Source organism: Papaver somniferum, chromosome 5 (assembly GCF_003573695.1).
Source record: "Papaver somniferum cultivar HN1 chromosome 5, ASM357369v1, whole genome shotgun sequence".
In the NCBI taxonomy this organism is placed as follows: domain Eukaryota; kingdom Viridiplantae; phylum Streptophyta; class Magnoliopsida; order Ranunculales; family Papaveraceae; genus Papaver; species Papaver somniferum.
In genome coordinates, this window is record NC_039362.1 from 155,583,068 (window position 1) to 155,592,909 (window position 9,842).

At 37.0% G+C, this 9,842-nt stretch overlaps 1 protein-coding gene across 6 annotated transcripts; it reads right to left on the bottom strand.

Annotated features, from left to right (window-relative positions):
- Window positions 1-1,116: 1,116 nt before the first annotated feature.
- LOC113283303 (scarecrow-like protein 1) lies at window positions 1,117-5,769 on the bottom strand. 6 transcript variants are annotated; one of them, XM_026532513.1, is made up of 3 exons: window positions 5,625-5,761; window positions 5,268-5,330; window positions 1,117-3,307 (listed from the first exon to the last, which is right to left on the bottom strand). In XM_026532513.1, exon 3 carries the CDS (start codon window positions 3,121-3,123, stop codon window positions 1,351-1,353), a length of 1,773 nt encoding a protein of 590 aa, XP_026388298.1. In that variant the 5' UTR covers window positions 3,124-3,307; window positions 5,268-5,330; window positions 5,625-5,761; the 3' UTR covers window positions 1,117-1,350. The 6 variants fall into 6 exon arrangements, with proteins under 6 accessions (XP_026388298.1, XP_026388300.1, XP_026388299.1 ...); XM_026532515.1 differs by having other exon boundaries at window positions 5,268-5,320; window positions 5,625-5,751; XM_026532514.1 differs by lacking the exon at window positions 5,625-5,761 and adding an exon at window positions 3,884-4,027 and having other exon boundaries at window positions 5,268-5,577.
- Window positions 5,770-9,842: the final 4,073 nt, after the last annotated feature.

Sequence of the window (9,842 nt, forward strand, 5' to 3'; positions counted from 1 at the left end):
AAGAACATACTTAAAAGTGCATACTTCGTGAACAACATCAAAAAGTATCGAGGAACACCTTGAAATTTCATATTTCACAAACTGTGCAACTTGGAGTTTAGTAACATCAATAAATTGCATAATTTGCAAACTAAAAACTCAGTTTGTGAACAAAAATACAATTTGATGTTTTTAGGCTTATAGTTCGCAGACATATTTTTAGTGATAAAAATTATTCTCAACATCAAAAGTGATATGACCTAAGTTCATGTTTCAAGATTTGTCAAGTACAAGCTTGAATTCAAAACTTATTCTTTATTATTCATCATATACTAAAGCCAATGACATTGTATTACAAGAAAGAATGGCAGAAATAATGAGTAAATAAGATGGTCAGTCTTCACATATCTTTGTTGATGAAGTGATCAAGTATGTCTTCCTTGTTCTTCGGTCTTCAATTTTTGAGGGCATTCGGTGATTTCTAATACTCAACTACCATGCTCTAATCCTAGTCTGAGATTGACTTTAGTAGGCCATAAATCAAGATACAATTTTAGTCATCAAATACTGACAACAAGCTTGACATACCAATCCATGTGGTTCAACCAAGCGATGCTCTGACATGAAACTTGATTTCAAAGAGTTGATTCTTGATATTTTGGTCTTTTCCAGTTTAATGATTTTTGTTGTATTATACTTTTTCAATTAGTTGTAACATCAAACTTATAGTAGGATTTTCTGTAAGAATTCCTCAAGTACCACGATCGTACCAATGGCAGGACCACCAGGAATAACCACAATTTTAGTGGCGGAAACATGGGTCATGCTTATGGCGATCAGAACAACAACAAACCACAATGGACAAAAGTTTGCTTAGAGTCAAATTCACAAAACCTCATTCATTTCACCACAATCCACATCGAGACACCATCGTACTTGCAAGATATGATCAACAAAATCAGAACCCTACTGCGATCTAATCCGCATCATACAAACCACCACATTTATGGAGAGGCCAACCAGGCAACAAATACACCAGCAATTCGGACGGCAGGCAGAAGTCAACAAAGATCTTCTAATGGCATAGTAATATTCATCAAATTTTGATGAATTTACTAGAGAGGATATCTAGATTATTTTGAACGCAATCGCTTAATACAGTGAATTATAATGTCATAACGTGTACAAAAGTATATGACTAAATAGGATTGAAAGCAGTATGTTGTACTTACAAAACGAACGACATTCGATTACAACTAGATAGTACGACTATCAACCACTATATTACAAATAAGACGGCTCTGACTATGTAAAAACAATAACAAGGGAGAACCTGTAAAAGATTACAAATACATGGCTAGTAAAACCTCGCTACTTCCACGCTGAAGCAACAACCAAGGATTTGCTCTCCCACCCAAAATTAAGTGCACCCTGCTCTTGTTTTGCGTTAAACCTATCACAGTATTGCTTAAGACTTACTTTGATTGTAGAATCCACATGTGTACTCAATGGGCAAGACACAAAGCCTGCCATTTTCATCCTTGCCCTCCATTTTCCTGCCACTTCGTACCGCTCTATCCTCTCTTCACCCTCACAAGCAATAATGTTAACTATATCTCTAGCTAGACACTGCTTTTCAACATTCATCCTGTCTGGGCTATTCCTCGCCAGTGTAGCATCAAGAGATTCAAAGACAGCCAAGTAGTAAGTGTAGGCCTCGACAAATCTTGGATAGAACGGAGCTGTGTTAGTATTGACATTTTGCTCGACTACAGTCACCAGCTTTGGACCCAAACCCTTAACCATGCGAAGCAGCTGGTCCCTCTGGTTTACTGTCGAAACACTCTCGTCTGGCATGTGATGAAGCTGGAAAGCGAAGTTCACGATCAAGGCTTCCTTGGGTTGGCAGCGTAACATACCTGGGGTAACTTCACTAGTCTTGGCAGCTAAAGGCAGAAACTCAAATGAGATTCCGACTGATTCAGCGAAGTTTTCAAGTAGCTGCCCGATGATCTCCAGGCCACCAACTGTACGTTGAACTGATTCAGGGTCATCAACTCCAGTTAGCCTTATTCGTGGTGGCTTACCAGGACGAGATGCTAGAGTTTGTATCAGTTGCATGTATTGGCTCCCTTGGTTTATATCAAAATCAATAATGTGGACACTGTCTTCATCCTTGACTGCTTCTTCAATCGCACCATTGGCAGCCATGAACCCAAACTTAAAACATGGGCAGACCTCAAAAAGGATTTGCATGGCTGATAGGCGATCAGAACTGGGAGGCACTTTGCATTTCAGCGCCCTATAAAGTGCTTGTCCAGATGTAGCCATACGTGCAGCAAGCCCTTCTACCATGTAGGCTGCAATTCTTTCGGAAGGATCCCCTTGGATTGACACCATTTGCCGAAGGTCAGATATAATTGCCGCCGCTTCTTTCATGTTGTGTTCTGAAATTGCAGCAGCACATTTGAGAAGTAGCTGCTTAGGAGTTATAGGACTACATAAACCCGGGCTGGGTGCAATATGCAATTCCTGTGTATCTTTATTGTTGCTGATGCTGCTAATGTTAGAGTCAGATGATGAGGATTCCTTAGGTGAAGTTGGGAGCACGATATTTGCGAAGGAGTCACCCCATTCACTATCAAAATCCATGCTTGGGTCAATACCAAAATCATCATCGTCACCATCAATGTCATCCAAGAGCTCTCTTTCCAATTCTTGAAGTTTCAACCTAACCACATCTTCGTCATAATCAATCATTGCAAAGTCAGAGCTCTGTCCATCCAAGTACTCTACTACGGGATAAGATTGGTAGGGATTAGAATGCACGGTTGCAGATGATGAGTTAAAAGACTTCGATTCAGCAGCAGAAGTGCTAGAGGAAGACAGCAGCTTATAGGAAGATAATTCATGTGGGTGTAATGTAGTTGCTGGAACCCTGGATGGAAGAAACTCAACCCGAGAGGCAGGACAACTTTCTGATGGGGATTCGGAAAAGTAACGATCTTCACTATAAAACTCAGGTCTGTATTTGAACTTTTGTTTATCTGAGCTGAATATTGGATTGGAAAGACCAGAGTTTCCACTCTTAAGCACATATTCATATGTCGTGCCAGACTGATCAGCAGACCTAAATAAAGACATGGTATCTCCCTAACCCGATGTATTTCAGAAAAGATCTCTGTAGCATAAATAATCGGATTTAGATGCCCATCAGCTGCCACACCTTTGCAACACCTAAAAACAATCCAACAAGATTCTACTTTCCTGAAAACTCCTTAAGAAGTGTCGCACAATTGTTGCAAAATCCTTTTAAGACGCTAGGTACCTAAGTGAAACAAAGTAAATATGGTTTAGAAAGCTTACTATGATTGCAGTGCTACAGCTAAATTTTGGTAAAGTTCTGTCACCAAGCACTATACATGGAATTCATGTTCTGTCACCAAGCACTATACATGGAATTCATTTCATCAGCAATAGCAACTTCAAAGCTTTTGTTTAACAAATCCAAACATCACAATTCATATGGAACATTTTCTACTTTGACTAATGCAAATACAGTCCCGTCTGACGTACAAGTATGCTCTTGACTACTGAGACTTCATATGTAAAATAATAAGTGGAGAACCAACTGATTTTCCCAAGTTTATGGTTACAATCAAAGAAACTATGACCCCTTTCACAGTCTCATAATTCCTATTCTCATTTTAAGCCAGTTTCATTTTCTTCCATGCTTCTAATACTCACACAGTGTTCAATGAGGGTTTTTGGATTGGTATTAGAAATACAAGACAAGGTCTTATGTTGTACAGCAATGCAAATTAACCCGAGGCAAAAGACTAAATAACATGTCCGTAGCAACCATTTTTTACTGTTCTAAGAGAAAATACACATAAACAAATACCTCCTGTTATTTAAATTAGATATACGGTAAAGCCTGTCTTCCCATTTCCAGATTACTGGTATCCAGCTCCCAACTAAATAGCTGGATAAGTTGACCTTTGTCTCTTTGATAAAGAAACGGCTACTAGATTCAAAGATAGAATGCCTAAAATATTTTCAGGATCAGACCCTAATTCAACTCAAAGAAAGAATTTAAAGCAGATAAGATGAATTCTAGCGAAGGACACTACACGATGAGATGAATTCTTAAGAACGCCATAGAAATGAGAAAGTCTTGACTCTAAAGTAAGATTACAGGGTTGCACTACTATAGTTAGTGTGGTTATAGATGTAGGTAGTACTTACCAAAGGTATACTGATAGAAGAGCATAACAAAAAATCTACAACACAGTACTAATAGACAGAGAATAATGCAGAAGCAAATTGAGATGACCTTTGGACGGTCAATCCATTTCTATGAAAAGTACTTTTCAAGATAAGAGTGTCTACTTTATCTTTAAGACAGTTTCTTGCCATGTTCATATATAGAAGAAAGCCATAACCTACGTTAAACCTCATACAAGGTACAGAGTGAGTTCTTTACACAAAATTTTGCCTGTAGACACAAATAAACACAATAAAATTGCACTTCAATAGCTATGGTTTCGAAGTGATCATACACAGTATAGCAAGTCATTCCCTTTATGGGAATATGAAATCTCCTCAGAACACAGTGAAAGCAGTGAAAAAACTACGGAAGCTCCATGTACGGAATCTCCATGTCAAAATTCATGGAGAAGTGAAACGTAAAGAAACAACTGATTTGAATTTTCGCTACAAGGATGGCCTAGTGAAAAAGTTATGGCCTATTACTTCGACTAATCCTATCTTTATCATTTATAATTCCAAAGGGGCTGTTATTATAATGAAACATTCGTTAAAAGTGTTAAGAATGAACGCAGGTGTCAATAAGTATCTTTTAATATATATTAGACATTATTCATTAGCCTGAAATATACTAGCAAAGAAAACTGCAACAGACGAGCCTAAATTGCTTTTAAAAAGAGATAATTTCTTTTGGAACTTTCATGTATTAAGTGATATCAAGTGAAAATTAAATGGAGGAACTACTAAAGAAGTAGTGCGAAAAAAAAGAAAATCCTCAATTATGCACAAAAAGAGAAGAATCTAACTCATCAGCACAATTCCATCGAACAAACAAAGTAAAAGTAACAAATTATTCTCCTTTATCGACTAGATCAAAACCATAATTTTTAAGATTCTGGGCAAGCAACAAACTCAGTGATACAAGCAAATGAATCAAACCCTAACCAAATAACAGTAAATCCCAAACTTACAAAAGATTGAATTTACTCACAAACCTAAACAAAAGAGTATATGATCACCTGATATAGAAGGATTGATATGAAGAAAATTAAGCAGAGACCAAATCTCTCAACTTCAATTACCTAAAAAGAAAAATGAGTCAAATTGAGGAAGGAGAGAACCCCTAGACTTTTGTAGTACGAATTAAAAGAAATTTAGTCTTTCCTTTAGAGTAAACACTGAAATGATCATGGAATTTGGTTGGTAAACAAGCAATACAAAATTCAATCTGAACCCTGAAAAGAAAAAAGCAAGTGGAAATAGAAATACTTCTTCTTGGAGTGGACCCATCTACCCAACCCAACTCAAAGAATTATATTACCAGTGAATAGATTAAAAAAGAAATTCATAATCTAAAGGATAGAGAAACGACTTACGCATAAATCTGGTACAGAGAAGCTTCTGAGCAATTTCTATATCCAACCTTCCCTTATTACATACTGCTTCTGGATACTATTTTTCTAAGGAAAGGTTTCAACTTTTAATGTTGTACTGTGCATGCTTATTCACGAGGCTTGTTGTCTACCCCCAATTAGTTGCCTGACGTTATTAACTATTTTGTATTCTGACCAACCAAACAATAAGCCGGTCAGGTCTAGAAGGTAAAGCCTACACTGTACCAAGGGAAAAGGTCAATGCTTTAATGGTCGCCTCCAAAGATGCTAGAAGAGAAGTAGACAAATGACAAATTTCTAGAAACCTTGCTAGTAGTAGAAAAGAAGCAGGCTCGCACTTAATCATTTGGCACAACACAACTGAGCAAGCCAGACCGGACGCTCCTCTACTACTTGGTTCGTGAGGGTGGGTTGGGCGGCGGGGATTTTTTTCTTTCTTTCTTTGGGGACAAAATACAACCCACGGTCAAAGAAAAAAAAGAATACAGTGACAAATTTGGTGGATGATAATATAAGCCACTTGAGTTCGAAACTTGTCAATATTAGTGTAGGAGATTTTTCTTTCTTTTTATGGCTCAAGCTTTAACATAATAATTTTGGGCTTTAACTTATTTTCTGGCCCAAGCTTTAACACAACTTTGGGCTTTAAAATTTTTAAGCGTGGGAGTACAGATTGTTGCTAGACTCCCTGCTAATCTTGTAATGACTTTTTCTGTTGTTCAATAAAGGCTCTCTGAGGTGGTGTTTCAATAAATTAAATAATAAAAATAATAAATTATTTCAAGAAACTGGAAGGAATCCTAGCGATAAGTTGGGATCCTACTCATTTCTGAGTAACAATCCCTAAATTGTAGAAAAAGAAATTACATTTCTTAACATTAACGTCAAACCTAGACTAATGGTTATGCAACCTCTTTAATAAATCCACATGTTCATCCCCCAAATCGCCGAGCTTAGAAAAAGCTAAGGTGCCAAAACCGTAACCTTGGGCTAAGCATTTATCCAAGTATTTTTCGTTTTAATGAGTAATAGCATTGCTTAAAGCCAAACCCGGCTGAAAAGCACGAACCCCACCACCAATGAACGGCGAAACCTCAGTGACATCCAAACACACATCACAGCCATTATCCCAATTATAAACAAGAATGTCCGCCAAACGCAAACCGCTCTCATCATTGGGCATGAACCCCAACACAACTTCCTTCCTGGCAGGGACCCCTGCACGGAAACATATATCGGCAATGGTGTCAAGAACAAGATCATGTCGATATTTAAGACTCACCTCATTCGCACAATACAAGGCATGGTCTCCATAATAATCCACGTCTCTATTACATGAAGCACACAACCTATTTTAGGAGAATAAAGGGATACCGAAACGATAACTCAAAACAACACTAAATTGTCTCGAACCAACCCTCTGATTAAGTCCTTCAATAGCTAACGCATTGAGAAAATCTTGAGCATGACTAGTCTTGTTTCATTTCCAAAGAGCATTATCGCGCATAGACATGGCAAATTTGGTAGGCATCTCCCTCATGACAACGTCAAAATATTTAATTGCCAAGGTCTTCATGGGATGAGGGGCAATTAGATCAACGTTGACATCAGGACCAAAAACACTCGAGAACAGCTCAAGAGCACGCTGCAAGCCTATGTCAGGACCTTGAAGAAAGGTGTTACGAAGAATGACGGACAAGAGATGTTGTGTTTGAATACGTGACGCTAAATAACAATAGTACATAACGTCATCCATGAAGTAAATCCCGAACCCACCATACCTGAGAGGTAATACATTGCTGCAACAATCCTAATCCAGGACCATCATTCGTGACGATACGCCGCAAGTGCTGTGAAAGATGTAAGTTAAAAATACTTGAGAATCAGTTAAATACTCTGACATGGTAATCCTCATAGAAAAATACAACTTAGACACCCATGCACAGCTTCTCAACAAGTGTAATTAGCACTGCGGATCCTGTAATTTCATCACTGCATCCATCAAAGCAGTAGTCTTGACCACTCTGTTCCGAACCAAATCACTGCAAAAGTTATGGTCTAGACTAACCATCCCACCAAACATCTTACCCCATGCACATGCCTGTTGACTTGAAAAATGAAGGAACCATCACATCGACAATCCATTGATGGCCAGAAAACCTCCGTCTTGGGAACGTTTAGGTGAAGACCGAGCTTGCCTCCTTCAGATTGAATAATGTTAAACACTTTGGAAACCACATTAATGTAGGTAACTAAAACATAGTTAGCGCATAACCGTATAGATTTTTCTAGCCAACTCTAATATTTCTTCATGTTTCCTCCATTTTTTTTTTGTTTTTTGAAGTATCTGTGTTTCCTTCATGGTCTTTCTAACTAGTTGTGCCTTCTGAATTTTTTACGATCGATCATAAAACAATTATATATAAGAATTATACTAAACTTATAAAATCCTAATTCATTACATTAGAAGTTAGGGTCACTAAATAACTTATCAATTTGATAAAAATAACATAACGAATCTCTCTTTTCTTTTCATTTTCAAAATCAGGGCTTGGGTTTGAAATTGATTTTCTTGTGCTTTATATTCTGTCGTATAATTCTTTGTATCGACAGAATATATGAAAAATTGCGAAGAACTTATTCAGGAAAAGAAAATCGTCGTATCAAGGTTTAAGAAAATAAATAAAATGAAATTGACCATCAATTAGGTTTGTAATATATCCCATTTAAAAATAAATATAAATTAAAGTGAAGAAGATGATGGAGGTGGTTTTGGTAACCCATGTTAATTGAGCCTATAATATTTAGATAAGGTTGTATTTGGATACCGCCTTTTTTTTAGAGAATTAGTCAAAAGTGTCCTCAAATTAAATACATCTGTTTTTTTAGAATATTTTATCTGTCCTTCCCGTCAACACTAACATCACGGGAAATTTTTTCTTTTAGCTAGCATATAATAAAGTCAAACATCTTATTCCATGCTATCATTTTAGCCTGTAAAATGACTCTTTGTCCTAAATTGCGAAGTTTACCTATATTCCCTCGAGTTAGTGGGTTGTGGTTAACAGATGTGGATGCTTCATTTTCTGTCACGTATCAAGTGGAGAAGAGGAAACCAAAAATTGTGATGTTCATCATATTGCTGTGATGAAGAATGAGCAAAAAGACTTTTGTTCCATCTCTAACTCCCCCATCATCCCTCTATCTTTATTTTCCCTTACATGTTCTTCTTCAGGTGTTTATATAGATTTATTCTATGAGATTAAAAATCATATGAGAAAGAAAGTTGTAGCTCTTGGAAAATAGTGTTTGTGGCTTGCTTGAGGATGCATACACGAGAAATTGTCTCAACATGACAAATCATATATCTCGCAGTGACCAAGTCATCAGTTAAAGCGCGCTTAAGGCATGAATGACTGCCTTAGTTATGCCTCACAATAGAGAATCCAATTAACTTATAATTATGATATTTTTGAAGAGACTAATACTCCTGAAGTGGTGGTGGTACCAATTTGTGAAACTTTTTATTGAATGTACATGCACTATAGAAATGTGCAAGATCTATATGATTGTCAATTATCTATAATGGTTGTGTTCCCATCTGCAGAGAGGAGCATCGACATCGTGATTGGTAGGCTTATAATCTTATCTTCTAAAAATAAGATATAGATTGGAATCTCTCATAAAAGTTCAAAGTTCATATACGACTTACACCACAAAATTTTGAAGGTTGAATGGTACAGGTTGGTGTTTGAGACGAAATAAAAACAATAATACAATCGCTTTAAGTGTGATTTGAGGGTTTCATTCTGAACCTTAGGATTGGTTCTTTAAAACTAAAAATATTTTCATATGTTGATGCACATTAGCGTGGTAATCCTTGGAGGACTCAGATTGTTGTAGTTACCTAAAATCGGTGAGAAGCTAGAAGTGAGATTCTAGGGTTTTAAAGTGAGTTATGGGAGGTTGAGCACGAACAGTCTTCTCCTAAACCACACAAAATTACCATTCAAAGGCTGCTTCAGTTACAGGAGAGGTTAGGGACGATCTTAGGGATGGAAGTAGAGATAAAGAGTGAAATTAGAGAATTCTAGGGTTTTAAGAAGAATTGGTCATAGAGTTATGAGAAATTTGTGTCTTAGTTTGGAGAAATATAAGACCTATTTATAGATGAATTCTCTAAGGTATGAGTCTCACTCG

Bases quoted from the DNA above. Each gene is read 5' to 3' on its own strand.
- LOC113283303 (XM_026532516.1), bottom strand. From the start codon at position 3,123: ATGTCTTTATTTAGGTCTGCTGATCAGTCTGGCACGACATATGAATAT.